A 25,921-nucleotide genomic window follows, 5' to 3' on the forward strand; every position below is an offset into this window, starting at 1 on the left:
GCAAAACATCCTTCAGATGCCTGGTAAAGCACACAAGAGGCTGCCAGCGCTTAGGCAAAAATGACAACCCGTCCAAAATGTCCAGAAAAAAATCTATAAATAGATGACCATGTGCAGCAAAAAGAACAAAATGTATCAGACAAGAGGCCCGGGAAGACGGGAGCAGCAGAACCCAATGTTATGCAGAGTGTGGCTGACTATAATGTAAACTACTGACTGACTCGGATGGAGCCACAGCGCCGGCCCGGCATTACTGAATATTAACTTCTGCCCGGCTATGAAGTTTGAGTAATATTTTAAAAATTAAAAGTAAGTGTTGCCCCCAGCAAACGGTGTGCAGAACAGTGGGGTCTGTGGGCACCAGATCTCCAGGGTGGCAGGGCTGCAGGTCTCAGGCCCGCCAGGCAGGGAGCCCAGAGCACCGACACCCAGGGTGGGCCCTAAACCCAAGGCATCAGCTCACATTCTATGATGTAATAGTATATACAGCGGGGCCAGCGCTGTGGCATAGCGGGTAAAGCCGCCACCTGCAGTGCCGGCATCCCATATGGGCACCAGTTCGAGTCCTGGCTGCTCCACTTCTGATCCAACTCTCTGCTATGGCTGGGAAAGCAGTGGAAGATGGCCCAGGTCCTTGGGCCCCTACACCCGCATGGGAGACCCAGAAGAAGCTCCTGGCTCCTGGCTTCAGACTGGCACAGCCCAGGCCATTGGTCACTCCCACTTGGGGAGTGACCCAGCGGATGGAAGACCTCTCTCTCTCTGAATCTCCCGCTCTCTGAAATTCTTTCAAATAAATAAATATTTGAAAGTCAGAGTTACACAGAGAAGAAGAGGCAGAGAGAGAAAGGTCTTTCATCCACCGGCCCACTCCCCAACTGGCCACAACAGCCGGAGCTGCACCGATCCGAAGCCAGGAGCCAGGAGCTTCTGGGAAAGCAGTGGGTGATGGACCAAGTATCTGGGCCCCTGCCATCCACATGGGAGACCCGGATGGTGTTACAGATTCTTGGCTTTGGCTTGGCCCAGCCCTAGCCATTGTGGAGTAAACCAGTGGACAGATTTCTCTCTCCTCTCTGTCTCTCCCTCTATCTTTGCCTTTCAAATAAATGAAAATAATTCTTAACAAAAATAAACCATATCCATTCACTAGCGAAGTGAATGCAAATTGAAACTGGAGAAACAGCATTTTCTACCGGTCAGTGCGACCGAAGTCAGAGAGCTCTTCAGCTGGCCCCACGGCTGCCGCCAGGCTGAGACCGAGGGAAGAGCTGACCTACACGATGAACTGCAGCAAGTGCGAAGGACCACACCTCGCCAAGGGCGCCTGGACGCTCGGCCTGGGCTGAGCCGCACACCCATGCAGCCCGAGACGGCACCGGGGCCACCCCTCGGGCTGCCGTGGGACCGTTCCAAACACTGTAAGCTAAAAAAAAAAAACAAACCAGGGAGACCCGAGAACCTGATGCTGAAGACGGGAGGGGATGGCTGGGACGAGACCCCAGGCTGTCCACCCTTTAGTATGGCTAGACTTTGAACCACGCGACCATATTATCCAGAGAAACAAAATTACCATCTCATACACACTAAGCCTGAGGTTCCTGACCGGGCTCCAGTTAACAAGCTACTCAGCTCCCTCCTGCCTGCCTCCTTGCCTGCGGAACAAAACCTCGGGATGTTCCTGTGAGAGCCAGCGGCTGGGTGACCTGGGGTCTCTGGCCCCTCTGCCAGCCTGGTGGCCGCACCGGTCCCAGCCTGCACTTCCCTGCTCCGCCCGCAGGTGGCACTGCGCGGCCGGTTGTCCTAACAGAACCTTGGGCCCTCAAGCTGCTGACCACAGACAGAGGAACAGGCGGGCACAGGGCGGTAGCATAAAATAGAAACTAACTTTATTTCTCTGGAAGAAGCAGGTATTGATAGCTGGGGCAGCAGCCGTGGTGACAGGCTGGTGGGACGACACAGAACAGCACGGGGGAAGAGCTGGGGTCAGGGAGGGAGCAGTAGCTCCTCCAGGGCAGCTGCCCCCTTGGTCTCCTCCCAACCCTGGGGCCGTGGGCCCTGGTCCCTGCCAGAGAACGGTCTGGCACCTCTGCTCTGCTTCCTGAGCCGCCTCGGGCTATTTCCAGGCACAAGGTCCCAAGACCAGCCAAGTCCCACAGTGCGTCGGCCGCGAGGCCACAGGTCACATTCTCTCCGACACCCCAGCCGTCTGCCAGCGACTCCCTGGAAAAGGGCCCAGCCCTCGGGGTGGGGGTGAGGGGGCTGCCAGGGGCCAGCCCACCCTTCTGTGTGGTCACCCCATCCTCCCGGGCCAGGTCAAGCCTGGCCTCCTGTGTCCAGGCCCCCTGGGCAGGGCCGGGGGGCCCGCGCCAGCCCCAAGTCCAGTCAAGGACCAGAGCCAGCAGCAGGCCACGCATTGGCCCTCCTGAGGCAGCTCCTTCCGCTGAGGGGCCCCCGAGGGCTCCTTCCCACCTCTCGGCTGGGGCACGGCGGGCTGAGCCGAGTGTGCAGGGACGGCGCTGGGCAGGGAGGGATGAGCACAAGGGGCACCCAGCCTCTGCTGCGGGGCCGTGCTCTGTCCGCTGGGAGCAGCAGGTCCTCGGGCCCGGCTCAGGGCGACGGACAGACAGACGGACGGGCTTAAGTGATTCCTTCAGGACACGCCCTCTGGCTCCACAGATGACTCTCAGCGCCTAGAGGACAAGAAATGGCCCAACAGTCCTTGTATCAGGGGGCCAGTCAGGCGGACCACAGGCAGGTGTCGGCTCCTGGTGCCGGGCACACTGGCTGCAGAGCGGCAGTGCTGGGCACTGGGTCTGCGGCTCTGCCGGCCCGGAGTGTCTCCTGTCTTTACTCTAACAAATGATGAACCACAGGCAAGAGGAGCGCGCCACCGTGTGTGAGCCGTAGGGTAGCCACGGACACGGGTGTAGCAAAACCTAAGTGTGCCTGGATGCGAACCAGTGAGAGGAACCGTGGGAGGGCGCCGAGCCTCCAGGCCGGTGTGCTGTGGACCGCGCGGCAGCCACATCTCCTGTCCCCAGATAGGGACCTGTGTGTGCTGCTGGTGAGCAGGAGGCCAGCTGGGCCCCCTCCCGTGCCGTGCCTCCCAGGGTGACCCCAACTTCATCTCTGTGACTTCACTTCACAACTTCTGGCTTGTTAACGTCTTACGTCACTGTACGTTATTTACATATCTATTGGTTTTGTTATATAAACTTCTTACAGGAAAGCAGTAACCAGTTATGATTTTTCTTGGTTGGGCATTCCTTTAAAAAGGCATTGAGGGGGCCGGCGCTGTGGCATAGCAGGTGAAGCCGTTGCCTGCAGTGCCGGCATCCCATATGGGCGCCGGTTCGAGTCCCAGCTGCTCCACTTCCGGTCCAGCTCTCTGCTATGGCCTGGGAAAGCAGCAGAAGATGGCCCAAGTCCTTGGGCCCCTGCACCAGTGTGGGAGACTAGGAAGAAGCTCCTGGCTTTGTATCGGTGCAGCTACGGCCGCTGTGGTCATCTGGGGAGTGAACGAGTAGATGGAAGACCTCTTCCTCTCTCTGCCTCTGCCTCTCTGTAACTCTGCCTTTTAAATAAATAAATCTTAAAAAAAAAAAAAAAAAAAAAGGTACTGAGGCCGGAGTTCAGCCTAGCAGTTAAGACGCCTGCGTCCCCGATCAGACTGTGGGGGTTAAACACCTGGCTCTGCCCGGACTCCAGCCCCTACCGATGCAGAGCCTGGGAGGCAGCAATGATAGGTGCCACCCACGTGGATCGGCTCCCGGCTCTGGCCCCAGCTAGGAGCTGTTGGAGGCATTTTAGGAGCAAACCAGTGGATGGGAAATCTGTCTCTCTGACTCTCAAACAGTTTTAAAAGGCATTCAAATGTTAAATGTTACTTTAAACAGAAATATAAAAAAGAGGTGAGATACAAAAAGTTCATAGGAAGATGGAATTCAAAGACAAATTTGGTGAAAAATGAATTGTGAAATCCATGCATGAGTGGGTTCTTCAAAAAGTTCATAGAAAGCATGTATTATTAAAAAAAAAAAAAAAAAAAAAAAACTGGGGCAGGTGCAGTGGTGCAGCAGGTAAAGCCGCCACCTGTGGTGCCAGCATCCTGTATGGGCGCTGATTCGTGTCCCAGCTGCTCCACTTCTGGTCCAGCTCTCTGCTACGGCCTGGGAAAGCAGTAAAAGATGGCCCAAGTCCTTGGGCCCGGAAGAAGCTCCTGACTCCTGGCTTCGGATTGGCACAGCTCCGGCCGTTGCGGCCAACTGGGAAGTGAACCAACGGATGGAAGACTCACTCACTCTCTCTCTCTCTCTGCCTCTCCTTCTCTCTGTGTGTAACTCTTTCAAATAAATAAATCAATCTTTAAAAAAATTTTTTTAAAAAAACTATGTGCAGATTAAACACCTTTTCTCCAAAATAAAGTCATCTTTTAATTCCATAAACCTTCTGCAGGGCCCTCCTATTTGTCTCCATCACTGGGTCCCCAGAGCGCCTCTCCCTGGAGCCACTCGGAGCGGCTTCGGCAGGGGCGAGCGGGGTCAGGCCATCCCCTCCCCTACTCACCAGCTCACCAGCTCACCTGAAAACCAAGTGGCTAAAATGTCTAAATGAGTTCATTTAGGAGAAACTTTTCAACCCAAACTGCCTGCCCCACCCCCGCTAGGGAGGCCTGGGCCACGCAGGCGAGGCAGAGTGTGGCGCTCACTCACTTGTGGTGGGCAGGGCCACAAGAGCCCAGGAGGTGGCAGCCGGCCTGCTCCAGGTTCCAGTCGAACATCTCCAGCACCTTGTGGCATTCCCCTCGGGGACGCAGACCCAGCCCAAACAGCTGCTCCACCTGCGGGGCAGAGCGGGTATCGTGGGACACACTGGGGCCAAGGGGCACAGGCCGGGGGCGGGGCTTGGGAGCAGCGGGGTCCCTGAGCGCTGGAGCAGGCAGGGGTGGTGGTGGTACCTTCAGATACTGGGCAGCCCGCTGCACACTCCAGCCGTGGCTCTGCAGGGCTGCCTGGCACTCCTCTGTGGTCACCCCATGCACCATGACCTGCAGCTGGGCACACCCACCCGCCCGTCAGCACCACGCAGGCCCACTCCGCTGGGTCCCCTGGGCCCCTGCCCCTCCTCACCCCGAAACCGCGCCTGCCACTCACCATCTGGATCTTGTCGGCTGGCCGCCCAGCCTCCGGCCCGTCCGCGGGGCAGCCCCGGGGTGGCAGCCGAGCAGCGGCCCTCAGGGCTGCTGGCCGGGTCCCTGGGTTGCTGTTGTTGGTGGAGAAGTTGGCCTTGGGGTCCAGGGCAGCCTGGGGCATGGGCCGGACAGTGGCGGTGGGGGCGGCAGGGGCAGGGGTGCTGGGCGGGGGCAGCAGCAGGGGCACGGGCAGGGGCGCGGGCTCCTCCTCGGGGCTCTGGGCCTCCCGCAGGAAACGCTGGCAGCGCTCCAGGTAGGCCGGGCGCTCGGGCAGCAGGTAGTAGTGGGTGTTGCTGACCTTCTTGCCGTCGTGGATGATGGGCAGGATGCAGGGGCCGGCCCGGGGCCCGGGGGCCTGGATCACCTGCGGAGTGGCGTACTTGGGGTCGGAGGCGAAGCTCTGGGTGGTGGGCATGGTCTTCCCAGGGGAGCTGGAGAGCCGGGGGGACAGAGGAGAGCTGCCAGGGGGCGCCAGGGGGCTGGGGGTCCTTGAGCCTTGAGGGGACAGGGGCTCACGGGGAGGCACTCGGGGAGGGGAGGCAGGCCCGGGCCACCGGCCCATGTCTTCCTCGCCTGCTGGGGCTGGAGATGGCTCAGCTCGCGGACGTGTGGGCCGAGGCGGGATGGGCACCCGGGGGGGCACCTGGGGCTTGTCCTCGCCCCCAGGGCTGGGCGAGGGTGCCAGGGAGGCGGCCGGGACCTGCAGCTGCCGCATGCACTCCTGCTGCAGCGCCTGGAAGATCTCGGCAGTCTGGGCGGAGCTGGCTGGCTTGCTGCCCCCCTGGGGCGGGAGGAAAAGGTTGTCCTCCAGGGCCGGGGGGAGCCGCGCCTGCTCGGGCACGAAGGCGTAGTTGGTCTCGCCCTGGCCAGGCCCCATCAGGGTGCTGTTGATGGAGCAGACCTCGAAGTCCTCCTCGTCCTGGGCCACGTCATCGTAGGCAGGGGGCGGGGGCAGGGGGCGCGCATCCCAGTCCACCACGGGTGTGGGGTGCAGGGGCCGAGGCAGCACCCGCGTGGGGCTCTGTGGAGGGGTCTTGTCCAGCAAGGAGCAGGCGTCCATGGCCAGCTGTGCCAGGGAGGGCGCGCAGGGCCGCGGGGCCGGCAACACGGGCTCCTCGCCGAAGTCGATGAGCGGAGCCTCACCCACACCCCCGCGGCTCGCCTTGGTGCCCGGCACCCGGGCCGACGGCTTCGCCAGCCACAACCCCCGGGCTGGGCCGGGTTTCCGCAGGCCTAGCCGCTTGAAGTCGCTGGCCAGTGGGTCCTGTTCCTCACTCACAGGGTCGTAGGTTGGCTCTGTGATAGACAGAGAGACCCCCATAGGAGGTGGTGTCAGGGGCAGGAGAGCCAAGCGTCCCCACCAACTCCCCGCTCCCAACTCCCAGAGGCTGCTGCTGCAATTCTCTTGGGTGCCTGGGGGACCCCATTCCAGAGACAGGATGGGACCCACTGCTGGCCCCCTGCCTTCACTGAAGCCATGGAAACCTATGCCCATGCCTGACTGACTCCGAGGCCCCCTCCAGCCATGCGAGACCCCAGACGGCCCTGCTCCTGGGCCTGGGTTAGCAAGCCTCCACTGACCCCACGGCGGCCACTGTTAGTGCAGGCAGGGGTTACGGGCAGCACCCCCTGGCAGGAGGGGGACAGTGACCAACCACCTCTGCTAGTCCACACAGCAGCGAGGCAGGGCCCGGACCCGGGCACAGCGGGGAGGTGGGGGAGCCCAGGCACTGGGGGTGGGGGAGGCATGCTGGGCCCAGCCAAGCCCAAAAGCTCACGGCACACACCCACGTGCCCTCCCACCCAGCCAGCCACCAGGGCTCTGTACCTTCCAGGAGGAGAGGAGTGAGAGGAGAGAGGGGGCGGGGGCAGGGGCCAAGGCATCCAGAGCAGCCCCACTTACTCTGAGTGAAGATGGCAGGCTGAGGTGGGCGAGGCGGAGGCTCCCCTACAAGAAAGGCCATGCAGAGAAGGGGGCACAGAGCAGACAGGGCAGGGGAGGGGGGGCACAGAGCAGACAGGGCAGGGGAGGGGGGAGGACAGAGCAGACAGGGCAGGGGAGGGGGGAGGACAGAGCAGACAGGGCAGGGGAGGGGGGGCACAGAGCAGACAGGGCAGGGGAGGGGGAGGACAGAGCAGACAGGGCAGGGGACGGGGGGACAGAGCAGACAGGGCAGGGGAGGGGGACAGAGCAGACAGGGCAGGGGAGGGGGAGGACAGAGCAGACAGGGCAGCGGAGGGGGACAGAGTGGGGAGGACAGAGCAGACAGGGCAGGGGAGGGGGACAGAGTGGGGGGGGCAGAGCAGACAGGGCAGGGGAGGGGGAGGACAGAGCAGACAGGGCAGGGGAGGGAGACAGAGTGGGGGGGGACAGAAAAGACAGGGCAGGGGAGGGGACAGAGTGGGACAGGGCACAGGAAGGGGGGACAGAGAGGCACAGAGGGGACGGCAGGGGGAACAGAGTCGGGGGAGAGAGGGAGAGAGAGAGCAGTGAATAGGAGCGCGTGAAGGAGCAAAGGACCCGGCACATGCGAGGCACTGCAGTGGCAGGATGCGGATGATGGGGTTCCGGAGTCACAGGCAGAGGATCTGGGAGATGCAGGCCGTGGGGTGGTTTTGGCTCAGGAGAGAGCGGGATTAAGCGCAGTGAGGAAAGCCAGGATCAGAGCAGGGCCAGCGACAAGGGCGGCAGGAGGGAGGGGGAAGCCGAGGCAGGCAGGGCTAATGCAGGACCAAGCCGAGGGAGTCCACCTCGGCGGATACAGCTGCCTCTCGTCCTCTACCCCACGCCCAGCCAGAGCCAGGGACGCAGCTGTCCCACCCGCTGCTCCTGGAGCCGGAACCGCAGGCCCAGGGCAGCCCGAGAAAGCAGTACCCCCCGCCCCAAGCCCCCACAGCCAACGACCTGGACACCACGAAGCAGGGGGCTCTTACTTTTCCCCCTTCCTGGAGGCTGGGTGGGCCGGGAGGCGCTCAGCTCCACGCTCAGCAGGTCAGGAGGGTCCATGGGATTCCCCAGGTAGAGCCTGTGGGAGGAGAGCCAGGTCAGAGGCAGGGGGTGGGGGGAGTGGGCTCCCGCAGAATCGCCACACCTGCCACTCTGAGTGTCACAGGGAAAGCTGAGGGGCAGGCAGCACGTGGCTCCCCGGGCCCAAGCTCCAGCTCCAGTCCCTTCTGCAGATCTGTCCCGCAGGTCCCACGCACGGGGAGGGCCCGCAGCAGAGGCATCCGGGCCATGGTCCTCAGGCAAGGTGGGTGGGAGGTGTCCTGCTGGGCCCTGCCAGGAGCTGGGGAGGCTGGGCCTCCTGCACCCTCAACCCCTGCACCAACTGTCAGGATCTGGGACTTAGTCAGCGAGGCTGATTCAAGCCTGGAAGAACAGGGCCAGAATGGCTACAGCAGGCCAGGAGTGGGGCAGCGGGTGGTGGCCTGCTCCCACACAGGCCCGCACTTGGCTCTGGGAGTGACGGACAGGGGCTGGCCCCTCCCAGGGCCTGGTGTTCTGTGTGTGGGTCATGGAGCAGGAGGGCCTGGCTTCAGCACGCCACTCAGGGAGGACATGCATGTGCGAAGTTGGCAGGAGAAAGGGCTGCACAGGGGCGTGTAGGCTGGCGGAAGGAGCTGCTGGGGGTCCCAGGGAGGGGGGCCGTCCAGGACATGACCAGATCTGTGTCCCCCCACCCCCCGCCCCACCTCACCCTTCTACTACAAGGAGACAGCGACCCTCGTCCCAGGTACAGGCCCGCGGGGTGGCTCCCCTCCGAGGTCACCCTGGAGAGTTCCCCCCAGCCCTGCTGGCCTGACTGTGAACCAGGCGCGCCCCCAGCCAGGCCTGTGCACACCTCCAGGACCTTGGCCCCGGCAGCAGGTGACAGAAACGGCTGCTCAGAGGTAGGGGTCGCGACCTTTCCCCAGGCTGTGCCCTCAGGCCAGTATGCCAGCAGGGGTAAGGCTATGGCCTGGGGGGTCTCTGCACCCAGGGGGAGTGTGGACCCATCCTTAGTGGCCCCTGACCTGAGTTTTGCCTACAATGAGATGCTGTGGGGCAATGAGACCTGTGCCCACGGCAGGGCAGCGAAAAGTGCGGGCAGACAGAGGGCTCTATGGGCCCCGGAGGGCAGGCCGGATGCTTGCTTGTCCCCAACTCCGCCCCGGCACTGACAGCCAGCACTCAGCGGGGCCCTGCTCTCCGGCACCCGCACCCCACCCCATTCTGCCTCAACATCCTGTTCTTGCCTGTGCTTCAGGGATGGAAGGCAGCTAGGAAGACTCAGGCAGTGTGTGCCGGGCACGGGACTGCGGTGAGGCAGAGAGAGGAAGCCAGACAGTGGCTCTGCTGCTCCTGGTCCGAGACACCCATGGCCCTGTCCCCGTGCGAGGGGTCACCCGGCTGCCCAGGGAGCCGCTCCCCTGCACGGGCCCGCTTGGAGCCCATGAGCGGTGCTGCCCCAGCGCATCCACCGGCGCTGAAGCCAGGAGAGCACTGAGGACGCCACTGTGAGAGCAGAAGACGCAGCGCCGAGCCTGCCCTGTGGTGTCATCCGGGAGGAAGGCTCTCGAAGGACAAGGCATGAACCCCGGCCCCGGGCAGGGGGTCAGGAGCGCGTGCGGGGTCAGAAGGCAGAGCAGCGTGTGTGAGGGCCTCAGAGTGCGGCACGACACCTGCTACAGGTGACTGTGACAGGCAAACTCCTGAGGCCCCTGCCACAGCCGCCCGGCAGACTCTCCCTGTAGGCAAAACAGGGTTTGGGGACTTGAAGGATGGACCCACACTGTCCCCCTTGTGCACCCGGGGGCCCTAGGTGCTGGACCTGGGAACCGCCTCTGGGAAGCAGTTGGAGCTGCACATGCAGACAGCACGTTCGCAACCCCGACCTTGACCTCGAGGCAGATGCACCATGCCACCTGCTGAGCGACCCGCTCTGCACCCCGGGAGCTCACCGACACAGTAGGGCCTTCCCAACAGGACCCCCGACTCCTGGGCTGTGGCTGCCTAGGGGTCTGGAGCTTCCCAAGAACAAGGCTGGGGCCGGGGAGGCTGCGCACTCACTCGTCGATCCTGTCGGGGAAGCCCCAGCAGTGGCGGGGGTCGCTGTCGCCATGCCCCGTGTGGATGAAGCTGTTCTGCAGGGGCTGGCTGATGTCCTGGGCCGACAGGCCAGCCACCGAGGTCACCACGTTGCGAGGGAAGGGCCCCACGCACAGCGTCCGTGTGTTCTGGCCGCGCCACCAGTAGTTCTCGGCCCTGCCCGACAGAGAGGACGCAGTAAGCAGAGGTGGTGGAACCCTTCTCACACTGCTCACCTGGGCAGAAGGCGAGCACGAGGGCGGGGCCTCAGGGCCAGGCAGCCGGCCTCGGCGCCCCTCCCTCTGCCACTCCCCATCCCTGCCACTTGCACACAGCTGTACCCTGAGCTCTCTAGGTGGCTCAGGCAGCTCTTCCCACAGCTCACAAATAAGGAAACAGGTCCCAACAGGCGACACGACGTGCCCACAGTTACCAGATAGATCTCAGCGGACTCAGGAATTAAGTCTGCAAAGCTCACGCCCTGGCGTCCCTCCTTCCCCAGCCCCAGGCCTCCTGGCCCCTGGATTTCACTCCTCAGCTGGGTCCCAGTGGTTCTGAGATACATGGGACTCAAGAGACACCCGGACCTCAGTACCAGGTTGGGAGCCAAGCCCTCGGCGCACTGTCTACTCCCAGCTTCAAGTGTGTGTAGGCACCGGGGTGCAGCTGCGGCCTTCTCCATGGCGGGGTGGTGAGGACTCACCCTTGCCACCCTGCTCCTCTCCCCAAGAGTGGAGGGAGCTCCACATGTCTTAAAGCGAGAGGTCTAGCAGGGAGCGCCTGCCCAGGGCAGATGCAGCCTGCGCTGGGGCTGGGCCCCCGCGCTTTGGTGTTTGCAAGCCCTAAGGATTGTGAGATTCCTGCCTGATGCGGGGCGAGCCTTGGCAAAGGCACAAGTGGGGACAGCCCTCACGCTGATGGGACACACGTGGCACCAGGCTGCCTGCCCTCCCTGCCACCCCTACTTCACCTGGCCCAGGACCAGAAATGTAGAGAGAGGCTCCAAAATGCAGCCAGACCACAGGGCCTGCAGGAAGCTGGTGGCAGGAGCTGGGGCAGCGTGACCTCCCAGAGACCGAAAACCCAAGGCCACCAACACAGTGTCCTCGGGGTGGGGCAGGGGAGGTGGTGCTGAGCTCCCACAGCCCAGCCCCTCAGAAACAGCACACCAGCAACCCTGTGATTACCCATGCTCCCTCCAGGGTGGGAAGGGCAGGAAAGGAAGGAAGAGAGGACACCACCCCAAGAAGGCACAAGGCCCATCCAGAAATAGCAGGGCCGCCTCAAGGAGACAAAGGCTCCCCTCGGAGCACACGGTCACCAGGGTCAGGCGCTGGGGAGGAACAGCTGGCACCGGGGACCCAAGGCCACTCCCCCCACGGCACCCCCACCAGTTCCCCAGTGACGCCCTCGACCTGACGGTCCCTCCACCCCAGGGCTGGACGCTGGACTCTGCTCCCCACACCTCTGCAGAGGTGCTCATTAACTCGGGAGAGAGCCGTGGCTGAGGCGGAGCCGCTGTTCCGAGTAGAATAGACTCCCGTCCAAGGCCAGGTCGGGCCGGGGCCACTCCCTCCGCCCCACTGCCCTTGCCGGCTCAGCCCAGCTTCTGTCACAGAAGCCTCCTTCTGGACCCCCTCTGCAGAGGGCAAGGGATGAGCAGAGGTCTGACGGAGACCAGGGACCCCAGGGTGGCTGTCGGTCAGTCCCAGCACTGTCTCTCAGACGCACGCTTGCTCCTGGGGGCAGGAGAGTCGGGGTACAGAGGCTGTGTAAAGGAGAGAGGCCCCCGAGGTGCATCCCAGCCCCTCAGAAGCAACACACACCTCAAAAGGAACTTTGCAGGCAGCCGGTGCGGCATCTCACTGCCCCCACCCCCTGGGAAGCCGTCCCTTCCAGCCCAGCCTGCTCCAGCCGCACCCTCTCTTCCTGCCCTGTGCGCCCCAGAGCCTTGGTGGCGCGGGGAGCACCAGGCCTGCCATCCACAGCGCCGAGCAGAGGCCAACGGCACCTCCAGCGCAATCTCCCCACTTGCTGCTGCCCTTGGGCCTCCTGGCCGAGCTCCTGGGGCAGACAAGACTGGAAAGCTGGGCCTGGGCCAAGGAAGGCCGGAGGCTGCCCCAGCTCCGCACCTGTCGGACCCTGTCCCTGTCCTGGCCACAAGTACTCCAGAAATGGCCGAACAACGTGGCCTCAGCTCACGACACACACCCCTCCTGCCCCCTTCTCCGTGGGCGTCCCCCCGCCTTGAGGGATCATTCAGGTACTGGTTGCTGACCTCGCCTCCCTACCTCAGGAGGCAGGGGCTCCAGGACCAAGCCCAGGCCTTCCAGACGGATGGCAGGGTCAGTTCTGGGGAAGCGCAAGGTGAAGACTGCCTGCTCCTGGCCGGACCCTCTGTGGAAGCCCCGCCACCCCCGTCCCTCTGAGCCTGGGCAGCTTCCTAAGCTCAGCCTCCTGGCTGCCCAGTGCCTGAGAAGCGCTGGGACCTCGGGATCAGGCACAGCTGGGCCGGGGAACTCCAGAGCTGGGGCCAGCAGACAGTTTCAGCAAGGAGGAGGATAGCATGGAGAAGGAGGCAGTGAGACAGAGGGAGCCCACACAGGCACGCGCAGGCCGACAGACATGGAGACACTCAGGGACCGCGCACACAAGGAGGCACACGCAGGCCGACAGAGACACGGACACTCAGGGACCGTGCACACAAGGAGGCACGCGCAGGCCGACAGAGACACGGACACTCAGGGACCGCGCACACGCGCAGACCCACTCCCCAGCCTCACCGGCTACCAGGATGCCCACCCCTCACCTCCCGTCCATCCGCCCCTCACCTCCCACCTCCTGAGCAGCTCCAGGGACTGGGGGCAGGACTGAGGTCCCAGTCAGGGCTGGCGGCCCAGGATGAGGAGCCCTGTGGGTCCAACCGTCAGGGGCAGCAGCCCGGCGTTGGAGCCAGCAGCTGGGGTCAACCGGAGCCTGTGGCTGGACCGGCAGGGCCGGGGCCTCCGAGGAGGAGCCACTCCCACAGCCCCACCCACAGCCTGCCTCCTTCCGGTGCTGACCCAGGGCACCAGCTCCAGAGACACACGCCCCAGAGACACACCAAGTTCCTGAGTCATTCCTCTGGGGAAGGCAGGCTCCAGCCGAGGGCAAGAGATGGGAGTGGTAAGACCAGGACCTACCAGAGTCCCTGGGGGTGGGAACAGTTGCAGGCCCAGACCTGGGGCCTCAGGCCCTGTCAGGCCCCTCCACAGGGCCCCCTGAGGGGCGTGCTGTACCCACAGCTGTTCCTCCCTGCCCCCACCCTGTCTCTGTCCCCCTAGCAGCTCTCTGCTTTCCCCGGCCATCCCTGACTCTCTACCTGAACCCGCCTCCTGCAGGCTGTTGGGTGCCATTCCTGCTCCCAGACACTACGTTGGAGAGGGGGGCTCAGGGTGTGTTCCTCCACCCTAGGGGCACAGCACACAGGCTCCCCGCCACCTGAAACCCACACAGACGGGGCAGCCTCCTGCCCCCCAGCCTGGCCTGGTGCAGCCAGAGGAGTGGGCAGCACAGGGCATTTCCTCTGCCTCACTCTTGGTCCAGGCCCTCTGGGCTACCCAGCCCCCAGAGGAATCTCCAGGCTGCCCTGCCCCAACTAGTTCCTCAGACACTCAGGGGATCAGATAACAGAAGGTGGGGTGCATGTGGGCGGGGCTTCCCGGGACAGGTGCTGACAGTGCGGGGGCTGCAGGTAAGAGCGGTGACTCAGGGGACGCTGGGCCTGTCAGACGGAGACTGCTCTGGGCACATGGGCAGGGGAGGGCAGAGGGCAGGAACAGAGAGGGCCTTGCAAGGAGAGACTCGCAAGAAAGGGGTGAAGGTGGAGGCCCAGGCACAGGACAGGGGAGGCCAAGGCCACCGGAAGCCCTGAGGGGAGCCTCAGGACTCGGAAAGGACAGGAAGAGGGCGGGGCCCGGCAGGTCCAGGCTGTGTTAGGGTCCTGCAGGGCAGCCAGGTGGGCGGTCAGGAGTCCTGAAGGAATGACAGGCGCTCCTGAGTGTTCGGCTGTGGCCCGGGGCCAGGCTGGGCCACTTCCTGTTCCTCACCAACCTGGCAGCCCAGCCCTGATCCACACAGCAGGCGCAGGGGACAGGGAACACCCTGTCTGCGAAGCAGCGGCAGCATCTGTGCCCTCGGCCCCAGGTGCTCGGGCCTGACCCCGCCCGTCGCCGCCACGGTGTGCCCTCTGTGTGCGCGCCCTGCCGGCCCACGTCCTTGGAGGGCTCCCAGGCCAGGGCACGGTCCTACCTTCCCTCGATGACGGTGATGACGTCATTCATCTGGATGTGCAGCTTGTCTGGCTCCTCAAAATCCTGCAGGGCTCGCATGTCCGTGGGCTGGGCCTGGGGGCAGACACAGGTCACTGCCCACCCTGGGACTGACCCAGGGCAGCCTCTCACTTGGACACCCCAGCTCAGCCCCTCACCTCCAGCAGGAAGTCACGCAGGGCCACAAACGTGGGCCTGTCCTCTGGCTTGTGAGCCCAGCACTGGACCATGACATTGTAGATGTCCTGGGGGCAGTCCTCGGGCCGCGGCAGGCGCTCCCCTTCCTTGTCAATCTTGTGTAGGATCTGTCGGGAGCACAGGCAGCGCACTCAGCTCTTCACCTCCCATGGTCCCTGCAGCCCAGGCTGCATCTGCCACTGCTGCCGCTGGCCACCAGGCCTGCCCTCCACAGTAGAAGCCTGGCACCCATGGCAGGGCTAGGAGACAACAGTAGGTCCCAGCTCTTCCCCGCCCCCATCAACCTCTTGTCTGTCAGCCCCTCCTGAGACCTGGAGGCAGACTTGGGGCAGGGAGAGGAGCGCCAGTTCCAGCAAGGCCAGACTGGGTGCCAAGGAGGGAATTAACCCCCACCCGCCCACAAAGAGCGCGGCCCCCTTACCTGACTGCCGTTGAGGCCGATCCAGGGCTCCTGGCCGTACGTGAACATCTCCCACAACGTCACCCCGAACATCCAGGTGTCGCTGGCGTGTGAGAAGGTGCGTGTCTTCAGGCTCTCCGGGGCGCACCTGGCAGAGGCAGGAGTCAACGAAAGGGCCACCTGTGCACCCCTACCTGCGTGAGCCCTGACGGACACAGAATACTGGTCTCACAGGCATTTGCTGTCGCCTGGAGCCAGGCCCAGCGGCGGGTATTGGGGACAGGGACGAGTGGACAGGAGGGGACTTCCTGACTGCGGTGTGCAGGTGCACTGACCCCACCTGCACTGAGGTCCCTCGTTCACGTGCAGCTAGGGTGGGAGGAGGAGGGTGAAGTGCCCAGCCGGGAAGCAGGGCAGGGGCGGGCGGGCTGTTCTCTAACTGGTGGGAAGACCACAATGCCCAGACTTGGGACAGGATTCTGGGATTTGGGCCATTTCAGCAGGAAAGCGTGGGTGGGAAATTCACATAGGGCCTGGGGAAGAACCAAAATGGGTGCCAAGAGTCATCCTGGTTTCACCCAAATATACCCACGCTGCCTCTGGACGCCACTGCCTACAGCTGGGAGGGGGCAGTCTGGAGTTGGGGACAGAGCGAGGGGGAGTGTCCCAGACTGAGCGCAACCTGCCACTCAGACGGGAGGGGACCCGGGGAGTCTCCAGGGCACGCCCTCCCTGTCCGTGAAAAGGGAACTTCAAGCTGCTCACTTCACAAAGTTTGAGGGGTCTACAGTCTACAGTCTACCCCCAACCAGAAGGCTGCTGTCAATTATTCCATGTCAACAGGGAAGTTCCAGGAAATACGGTACCGCCCTGGGTATAAAGCGAGCTCCTAACAGGGGAGCCATGCAACCTAGCTCACAAGGGCTGCCGGACCGGCGCCCTGCACTCCGAAGCGGGGAGACGGTACCCCTGGCACAGGAGGACCACGGTCATCTCAACCCACAGGGGACACGGTGGTGTGCCACATAACCCCCCAGTATGCAGGTGAGCAGCCCTGGTTGTAGAATACGGGGCCCATCCTGGCTCTACCACGAGAGAGCGTTAACTAGTCTTTGCCTGGACAACTTCACAGTTGAGTCCCCTGGGAAGCCTCTTCCTAGCCCACTGAGTAACAGGCCCCTTGTCTCTATGTCTGGTCGGGACCCAGACCCTGGCACCCGGGACCTCGAGGATTTACTACACAGACGGGTGAAGGGATGGCTGTGCAAGAGGGGTACCCCAGGCCCAGGCCGGTCAGGGGCAGGCCCAGACAGAGTCGTGGCCGTGATGGGTGCAGGAGGCCCCGGGTTGGGTGTAGACCCTGTGAGCTGGCAGCGCCTGCCCCTCACCAGGCAAAGGGCACCTTGCGATGTTCCTGCATGACGTAGTGGTCATCGTTCTGGGGCAGTGCTCGCATCAGCCCAAAGTCCCCGATCTTGACCAGATCTCGGGTAGCCAACAGCAGATTGCGGGCAGCCAGGTCACGGTGGATAAAGCGCTTGGACTCCAGGTAGCCCATGCCCTCAGCCACCTGCACAGCGTAGCGGCTCAGGGTCCCCAGGAGGAAGTGCCCCTGGTGCTTACGTAGCCGGTCCAGCAACGATCCCAGAGGTGCCAGCTCTGTCACCTGAGGCCAAGGAGACAGAGGGAGGAACACGCCTGGGTAAGCCCCAGCCCCTCTCAGCACCCCGAGCTGGGCCCCCAGGAACCCCCTGAAGGCCTGGCGGAGCCATGAGCATTGCTGCTTCCTGGCCTCCACACAGTGTGGGAAACTGAGGCCCAGAGAGAAGGAACTCAAAAGACTCGGGTTAGACATTCTAAACACTGGGGTCAGTGATGTGGTATAGCTTGTTAAGCCGCTGCCTGCAACGCCAGCATCCCATACTGGAGTGCTCGTTCAGGACTTGGCCGCTCTGCTTCCAATCCAACTCCCTGCTATTGTGCCTGGGAAAGCAGAGGAAGATGGCCCAGGGACCTGAGCCTCTGCCACCCGCGTGGGAGACCCGGATGAGTTCCAGGCTCCTGGCCCAGTTCCAGCCATTGCAGCCACCTACGGAGTGAACCAGCAGATGGAAGATCTCCCTTTGTCTTTCCCTCCCTCTGGGTCACTCTGCCTTGCAAACACATAAATAATGGTTAAATTTTTAAAAACAAGTTCCAAAAACTAGACTTAAGGGCCAACTCCTCCCATGGGTGCAACACTCTGCCAATGCGTGCTAGCAACCCAGAGAAAGCCCCAGGGCTAGGCCCATGAGCCCCCTTTACCACCATCAGCGGGGGGCCTCTGACCTCAGTGTGGACAAAGCAACCCCAGCACAGGCAGGAAGAGGGGCACACCCGGGAGCCCAAAGCCTACAGGCCTCTCACCCTGCTCCTGTGACTCCCCTGGGCCAGGGCACTCACCATCTTCATGGGCGGGGTGAGCACGACACCGTAGAGACGAATGAGGTTGCGGTGGTCAAGCGAATGCATGGCGTTGACCTCACGGATGAAGTCATCCATGGCCTCTGGCTGGCTCAGCACATCCGGCTTCAGGCATTTCACAGCCACACTCACCTGCTCAGAGTGGGACGTGCAGGGCTTCAGGACTCACGCCCCACCCCCACTCGGAGCCAGTCTGCCCCGCCCCCGCCAGCTCGGCTGGCCTCCCCCGCCCCCACTCCAGCCTCAGGCCAGCACACCTCAGGCGGTGAAGGTGTCGCCGGTGCCCGTGCTGCACACTCTGCCTGCGGCCAGGCTGGGCAAGGACAGCTGGGGGCACCAGCTTGGCCTCTCCTTCCTGGAGCCACAGTAAGCTACGAGATGCCCAGTGTGATGGCAGAGTAGTAAAATGGTATAAGATGATTTTATAATACAATGGAACGTTAGGTGTTTGTGTGTAGAAGGAAAAAGATGTCTTAAATTATGACAAAAAAAAAAAAACAACACCTCATCTATGGTGCTAGAAGTCAGGAAAGCAGCTCCCCTGGGGGAAGGGGGAGAGGCAGGTTGGGGGGCAGTCTTACCCATGGCCTGGGCCACGCTACGGTGGTTGGTGGGCAAGCAAGCTCCACTTCAGGGTTAGCTGTCTTAGTGGATGTACGTTGTCCCGCAGGAAGCAAGGACAAGAGGAAAAAGTTGTCTCCAAGATCTTTACCTTAACTGAGTCCAGCAAAATACCAGGGGAGGTGGGAGGCAGAAACGCCAACTCTGTTTTCTGAGTGGCAGCATTGCGAGCAATGTGTTTTCTTAATTTTCACATAGTTCCCAGGGTCTTACAACAAGCACATTATCTTCATAATCAAAAAGAGAAACCAATGTGCTTAAGAGAACCGAAGTGGGGACTGCAGGGCAAGCCACCTTCCTGGCTGTGCCCGGCAGGGCGGGACGCGGGGCTCACCGTCTTCCCAGAGGGGGCGTCCCACTCGCCCCTGCGCACCACGCCGAAGGAGCCGTCGCCCAGCTTCTCCAGCAGGCGCAGGTCCTTCTCCCCGATGAGGCAGGTGAGGCTCTGCAGGGGCCCCTCCCCCGCGGGGCCCGCTGGGGTAGGGGAGGTCTTCCGGAAGGTGCTCTGAGAGTGGTGAGGAGGGAGCTCGGCCTCCAGCCGCTTTCCACTGAACACCTGTTTGGAAAGAGCCAGGGGCCAGATGGAGCCCTGGGCCCCCGGGCCCGTCACTCAGGCCCAGCCCGCTGATCCAGCTGGTGGGCTGGCCCCCCTGCTTCGCCAAACTGCCAGGGGACAGCCTGGCTGCACAGACTCCCTCCAGACCCTACACCCTGACGCAGGGACCCACAGCCTCAGAGCGGTGTCAGGGAAGGTGCCGGAACCAGCCTGGAGCCGCTGCGGCCCCACACCCTGCTGCCCGGACAGACCCCACCCATCCGTGTGGTCTGGGTCTCCTCCTCACCCCTCCCCCGCTCAGCGCCCAGCCCCTAACCCACAAAGACGGGCAGCAGCCCGAGGGGCCCTCCACGAACGCCGCCCTGTCCATTTTTAGCCCTGGCCCCTTCTCTGGGTTGCCCATTTGGCGCTGTCTGTCTCTGCCCTCCCCAGGGAGCCGGCTGCCCTTCATCCTGCCCAGGGGAGAGGATAATTTTAGTCTGAGGCTGGGCTGGAAGAGGGTGTGTGTTGTGTGTGCTGCAGATGGAGCTTGGGCTCGCTGGGGGAGAGCCTGGGAAGACAGCTGGGTTTCTGGAGTGGCGCCTAGAGCCGGGGCTGGAGAAAGACGGAAGAGGGCTGGAGGGGATCTGAGGCCTGGGCTGGATAAGCAAGGGGGCAAGGGGCAAGAGACAGAAGGAAGGAGCCCATTGGCCTGGCGTAGACGCCTCTACTGGGGCACCCAAAGCCTGGGCCTTTCTCAGTCTGGGCCTCCCAGCCCCCCGAGTTGGCGCGGGAGGGGGCAGACCTGGGCTAAGGAGGCCTCTCAAATTTGAGGGTTTCTTTTCCGCCATTCCTCCCAGTAACCAGAATTCCTGACGCTAGTGAGTTCAGTGCAGCGCTTACCTGGGGGACCCCTGTCACGGCCCTGTAGGGTGAGCCAGGCCATGGGGCCGGCACCATCTTCCTGAGGACATGGCTGTGGGCTGGGGAGGGTGGTGACTGCCCCACCAAGACCCCCCATACCCCAGCACGCCACATGGCTCGTCTCTCCCACCTCCACCTGCCTAACACACTCATCCTTCCCCAAAACCTGGGCAAGGCACCAGGACAGTGTCCCCAGGAAAGGCCTCAGGATCCCAAGGGATGGCCAGGAAATCTCTGATGCCCAATCCCAGTCCAGCTGTTCTGCCCTGCCCAGCTTCTGCCCAAGCCCTGAGGCCAGAAGTGGAGAGGGAGGCCCTGGCTGGCTCACTTCCTCTCTCATTGTCTTCCAGACAATGGGCAAAGTTCCACTGAGTCAACCAGGGACTCACTCGCTACAGGACAGACCCAAATTAGGACGAGGCCTGGCGGGGAAGGGCGGGCGGCTGTGGGAAAGGAAGCTGTCAACAGGGCTGGATGACCAGAGAGGCCCAGCGGGCGGGAGGGGAGGGAAGCAACGCAGATGCCCTGGATCCAGACAGGCCCCACCGCCCCACGCTGGCCCTGGGCCCCGGCACTCAGACAGCGCCCGGCTCGGGTGAAGGAGCACTTGTCAACGAGCCCCTGTCTCCTCCGCGGGGCCCTCAGCGAGCACACAGGCTGCTCACGTGTCCATCTCTGGCGGAGACAGACACTTAGGTGAGCGGCTCCACAAGCGCCCTGCCTGATAAGCCGCGGGCAGAGGGAGGCCTGTACAAAGTGCCAGGAAACACAGAGCGACTGAGCCTGTCGGGGCGTCGGGGAGGGCTCCCCACCTACCCACCTTGCTCATCCACGACTTGCGCTTGCACAGGGCCTTCCTCCTCTTCACGGCCTCCCACAGCCGCCGCTGGCCTGCAGGGAGGGAAGGAGAACCCAGGGCTGCTGAGGAAGCTCCCAGCACCACGCCCCGGGCATCCTTGGTCCCACCACACTAGGAGGCCCAAGCAACCAGGGCCTCATGGTCTCCGCTAGGCAGTGGTCTCAAAACAGATGGGGCCGCTTACCCCCCAACACCAAGCAGTAGCGGTTGTCTCCCAATACTCGGGGGGGGGGGAGGGCGGGAATCAAAGCGGGGCCAGCGTCCCACATGTGCAAGGGCTCCTGTCCCAGCTGCTCACTGCCTATGACTATTTAGCCATTTCTTTCAGGCTGAATGCACTGGTAAGTTCTGACGTTCTGCAGAGAACACCGTGACTTCCATATGCCACAGCCACTCTCTGAGGATAAATCTGAAGAGAGATGTGAGTTCGACTCAGAGTAGATCTTTAGGGGAGGCAGACAGAGGTCAGCATCCATCTCCATCCAGAGCTCTGGGCACCGGGAACTTGCACAAGTGGGAGATCGCGGAAGTGCCCCCGACAAATGATAGAACAAACAGGGGCACGCGGGGCATCCTGGGGAGCCAGGGCTCTACCTAAGGCAGTGCACCTGCACCTCGGCGTGTGGCACCCCTGGGGCCCTCCCAGCCCTCCTCGCCACCTCCCCAGTGCTATGCGGAGCAGCCAGCAAGGCCGACGTCCCACCTACCAGGCCGGCCCATGCCAATCTTCTCCAGGTCCTCATTCTTGACATACTCAAAGTGGGACAGGCGGGTGACATTGAGGTCGTCGCGGAGCCGCAGGAAGTACTGTTGCAGCTGCACCTCCGACAGCAGCTCCAGCAGCCAGCCTGTGCCCTCCTCGGGCTGCATGCTGCTGCTCCCCAGCCTCTGGGGGAAGGGGAGAATGGCTCAGCGACCTGCCTGTCAGTGCCGCGGGCCACCTGCCTCCCACCACGGGGCAGCCTGCATCGGCTCCCGCCACTTTTCTACTCCCCAAACAACGGTGCACCCCAGCCCCACGGCCCCGCCAGCAAGAAAGGGCAGAGGCAGGGCAACCGAGAGACAGCCCTGGCTCCGGAGCCAGAGTCCTACTTGGTTCCAAATCTGGGCTCTGTGCCCGAGTGACCCGAGATCAGCCCCTCTGGGCTCAGCGTGCTCACTGGGTCACAGGCCCATGGAACTGAAATGGGATCAAAACCACCCAGGGTTTCTCCAGGAAACGTTCTTTCAGGTTCCATTATCTGATGGATCCCACCTGGAGATCTGGGGCCCAGATGCGCCCTAAGCTAAGTTCCTCCGATGCCTAATGTCACTGGGGCCTCTCCCGCCAATCCGAACCCTGCCTCAGGCCCCCACCCAAGTGCCACAGCAAGTGCACAGCCCTGGGCGGGTTTGCAGACACCCCAGTCGGTGGGGAGCTCAGCTCCTGTCCACGGCTGGTTGTCCTGGTTGTCAGGAGTCACTGCAGGGCTGTTGCCAAAGCTTTCAGCTTCTTAAAGAAACACCAGCACTCTGAATTTGCAGATGAAATCCCACTATTAAAGCTCTTTTATGGAAGTGATATATGCATTTGGGAAAACACTGAGGTTTCAGGACCTCCCCTACTGCACCTATCCCCGAAGCCGAAGCCGGCTGCCAGTAATGTCCCATACGTCCCCTTTCAGGCTTCATGTTGCCATGTAAATATTCACACCACCCACGCCCACACCCTTCTACTCCTTGTTTTCACTTAACATGATGCCTCTCTCCAGACATTTAGACAGCATCAACTAGTTCAAGTTTCACACACACACACACACACACACACACACGTATTGGTCAAACAAAACACAACTGCAGGCCACAGTCCGCTACCAGAGTGACCTCTGACCCACACTCTCCCAGACCCACAGAGAGAAGCGGCTGACCCCTTCAAAGCCAAGGGGCCTTGACCCCCAGGACACCAAGCCTGTCCCTGACCCCTTCCCCGTGCCCCCTTGGGGTTGGGGGGGCTGCCTCATCTCCAGCTCTAGAAGAAGCAGGCCCTAGCAGCCCACACCCCCACACTTCCCAGTGGTCCTGCCAGCACAGTGCCGGCAGCTCAGACTTTTCCAGGCCACTCAGGGCAGCACAGAGTGACAAAGAGGAATGAGGAGCCCTCAGTTCAAACCCTGGCTCGTCCACCGAGGCCACTGGGCCAGGCAGCTGGGCCGGCCGGTAGCTTCCAAACTTAAAGCTGTCATCCATTATTTGGATGGTTCTGGGTGGGGGAGGGAGGCCAGCTCTGGCTATCACTCACTGTGTGTGGGAGATGGGGAACACCACGAGTTATCCCGCAATGCACAGGACAGTCTCACACTGTCCCAAATCCCCCACCACTGAAATTCATGCAGGTGAAATCGTTAACAATCACCCAAACCCACAACCCAATCCCACTTGACACAAGAACAAGAAAGCACTTTGGCAGCTTCAATAAACACTGAATTTTCCCAGACCCACAGGGTAAACGGAGGAGAAAGTGGAGTTGTATTCACAACACAGTGGAAGTCCACTATTTGGAAAGTGAAGACAACCCAGCCTGATTTCCAAACTCCTGCCAGCCAGCAATGGTAGACAGCCCTGCTTCCCGGAAACTGTTCCCACCACTGGCAGCTCACTCCATCGCTCACACATCAGAACACACAAAACACTGTCCACTGCTTCCACGTCTCCTTTGCATCTAAGCTGGCATTATGCTGTCTCACTACAGCTGCACACGCAGAGTTAACGGATTCAACTTGTATTAATTTTATTTCAGAAGAGTCACAGTAAAAACACCACCTAATGCTCCAAGCACACTCGCGCGCTGCCGGGCACAGCTCTAAGCTTTCAGCGGTCCTGACTCACTCGCGCTCCACGAGCTCATCTGCTTACAGAGAGGGTGTGGGACGCAAGTGCTTTCCAGAGGGAAGCCCACAGGTGCACTGGGGGAGCCGGCCGGTACTGCTACCCTCCCTGCCCCGGCCCCACTGCCCTGCTCAGCTTCGAGCCCCCTGCAGGGCAGACAGTCTGGGGTCCCCTTCTCTTCCCTCTGCACCCTCTCCCAAGTCCCAGGGTTCCAGACCCCTCATCCTGACCCTCCTCCCCAAAGCTACTTAGCAAGCACAGCAGCCCGCACCCTCTCCCTCACACGCCCCTCCCTGCCCCCCAGCCCAGGGAACAAGGCCCCTCCCTGCTCCCCACCCCGGGAACAGGGCCGCTCTGTGCAAGGAGTGTGGGGGAAGGCTGGGAAGAACGCAGAGAGCCTGGTGTGGAGAAAGGAGTCAGGACTCCAGTCCCGTGGCTCCTGCTCAGCCCAGGGCGACCCTGGATAGGCCCCCTCCCCCTGGCCAGCTCCCCCTCCAGCCCAAGGGTCCCTTTGTGAAGCACAGCAGCGTGCCTGGCCCCCAGCACAGCGTCTGCACACCTGTGTCTGACACATGCAGCTCTGTGGCCAGCATGCAATACACCTGGCACAAGTACCTATGCAGAGACCAGAGGGGAGGCCACGCAGACCCATTCCTCGGCCCCCGACGGGCCCAACCCCTGCCCCTAGGTGAAGTGCAGGCACGGAGGAGCCGACCCAGCCCCAGCCCCCACTCACTGTGTACAGACGTCGCCGCAGTCTGGCCAGGAGCGGGAAGGAGAGCTCGAGGCCGGGGAACCGCCGAGCCGCTGGCATCGCCACCCAGGGGACCCCCTGAGCGGGTCCCTGCGAATCTTGCCCAGGGGAGTGGGTGAGCAGCAGCTCCTGAGCTGGCCAGGGGTCCCCCAAGCCCCGCACTGGGGGAGGGCAGAGGAGCGGGCCAGGCCCCTCGGCTCTGCTGCAAGCCCGCTGGGTGGCCACAGCCCGGCCTGGCCCTCCTCCTGGCTGGCTGCAGCCTGGGTCCTCCTCCTGCTGCTGTCTTCTCCTCAGTGCACTGGTCACAGCTCCAGCCCTACTCCCTGGCTCCCCCACCCGACTGTCCTCCCGCCCTCCCGCCCGCCCTCCCCAGCCGAGCAGCTCTGACACTGGCTGAAAAAGGACCTTTCTGAATCTCTGCCAAGAGGGCGGCAGGAACGGGGGACTCTTCCTCCCAGCCGCCCGTGCTGGCCCCCTGCCTCCCTACACACAAGGCCCCCTGTCTCCGGCTTCCACTGCAGACTTCACACTTGTGGACAACTCCTGGGATTCTGGGGCTGGGGGCCGGGCTATGTGAATCAAACAGCATGTACAGAGAGGGACTGCAGGCCCCCGGATGGGCTTGTCTGGGGCCGTGGGGGCTTGGATCCCAGACACTCTCCTGGACCCTCCCCCTCCCCCACCCCAGTCTTGGCTGGGTGTCTCCTGGCTCAGACCCTCATGTGGCCCTGTTACCCTGGTGCCCGACGGAAATAGGAGGCCGGCAGCCTGCCAGAGTGGGGCAGCCCAGCCAAGAGCAAGGGTGGGGTGGGGGTGAGGCACTCCGCCCCCTCCCCTGGGATTGCCTTGTCTGCTGCCCACGACATCCAGGGTGCCTCCTCCCCCAGATGAGCTGGCCAAGGTCCAGAACCCCTCAAAACATGACACAAGACCCCTCCTGGGACAACCCCACCCCAGAGCTGCTGCAGGACCCCAAGCAGTGGGATGTCTCCTAGCAGTACCCCCACCACCCAGACAACGAGGGGCTGCAGAGGCTCCACCACATCCCCATGGGCCCCCCACGTTCCTGGAGCTGACAAATGATCCCTCTGCCCCTCCTCAAGGGCGCCAGCTGCTCTCACACCACCCTCACTGTGGGCCCCCAGACACACCTGACAGCTGCAGGAAACTGTCTCTGGCTCCCATAGCTTCCCCGGCCAGGCCTCGGATGCCCCTGTTTTCTTACACACTGCTCTCTTGTCCCCGTCCAGCTGGCCACCAGCTCAGGGAACCCCAGCTGGCTGGTGGGCCAGGCAGCTGGAGCCAGTGTTTTGGGGGAGTCGGCATCCTGGGGCTTCTCCCCCAGTGTTGGATCTCCCTGAGGGGACAGCCGTTTCCTGGTCTGACCAGGGGGGAGGCAGGGGGTCTCTCTCATCAGCCAGGCCCTCTTCACCATCCCCCATCCCTCCCACACACCCAAAGCTTGCAGAGAGAGCCAGGTGCAGCCTCTTCTCAGAACAAGTGAATAACCAGCCTGCAAATGAGGTCAGGGCCAACAGACAAGATGAGGTCAGGCCAAAGTCACACTGGAGCTGACTGCTCCCTGAACCCTGACACATCATGCCCTTGGCCACAGAGGCCTGCCCCTAGCACCCTGTCAGGCACCACCCTGGAGAAGCCTAGCAGTAGAGCCAGGTGAAAAACTCCCAGGAGTGCAGGCTCCAATCCACCTGGCCCCAGTGGCGACCCAT

The 25,921-nt window shown here is 62.6% G+C and overlaps 1 protein-coding gene across 27 annotated transcripts in view; it reads right to left on the reverse strand.

The window, feature by feature from the left end:
- Positions 1 to 1,867: 1,867 nt before the first annotated feature.
- The window catches only part of TNK2 (tyrosine kinase non receptor 2), a 41,848-nt gene continuing 17,794 nt past the window's right edge, over positions 1,868 to 25,921 (reverse strand). For 4 of the 27 annotated variants that reach the window (XM_070072277.2, XM_070072278.2, XM_089331903.1 and 1 more), the window contains exons 2-16: positions 21,280 to 21,460; positions 20,534 to 20,604; positions 18,589 to 18,843; positions 17,613 to 17,765; positions 16,559 to 16,836; positions 15,192 to 15,318; positions 14,731 to 14,877; positions 14,553 to 14,647; positions 10,245 to 10,439; positions 8,129 to 8,220; positions 7,023 to 7,142; positions 5,157 to 6,490; positions 4,961 to 5,056; positions 4,716 to 4,843; positions 1,868 to 2,693 (exon numbers count right to left, since the gene is read on the reverse strand). In XM_070072277.2, the coding sequence (XP_069928378.2) occupies positions 2,687 to 2,693; positions 4,716 to 4,843; positions 4,961 to 5,056; positions 5,157 to 6,490; positions 7,023 to 7,142; positions 8,129 to 8,220; positions 10,245 to 10,439; positions 14,553 to 14,647; positions 14,731 to 14,877; positions 15,192 to 15,318; positions 16,559 to 16,836; positions 17,613 to 17,765; positions 18,589 to 18,843; positions 20,534 to 20,604; positions 21,280 to 21,442 (3,261 nt within the window). In that variant the 5' untranslated portion in view covers positions 21,443 to 21,460 and the 3' untranslated portion in view covers positions 1,868 to 2,686. Of the gene's footprint in view, positions 2,694 to 4,711; positions 4,844 to 4,960; positions 5,057 to 5,156; positions 6,491 to 7,022; positions 7,143 to 8,128; positions 8,221 to 10,244; positions 10,440 to 13,093; positions 14,466 to 14,552; positions 14,648 to 14,730; positions 14,878 to 15,191; positions 15,319 to 16,558; positions 16,837 to 17,612; positions 17,766 to 18,588; positions 18,844 to 20,533; positions 20,605 to 21,279; positions 21,461 to 24,173; positions 24,494 to 25,921 lie in introns of those variants that run through there. The other 23 variants (XM_089331902.1, XM_070072266.2, XM_070072267.2 and 20 more) reach the window with 23 other exon arrangements.

Source organism: Oryctolagus cuniculus, chromosome 4 (assembly GCF_051225735.1).
Source record: "Oryctolagus cuniculus isolate XC-2025 breed Fujian yellow rabbit chromosome 4, ASM5122573v1, whole genome shotgun sequence".
NCBI lineage: Eukaryota > Metazoa > Chordata > Mammalia > Lagomorpha > Leporidae > Oryctolagus > Oryctolagus cuniculus.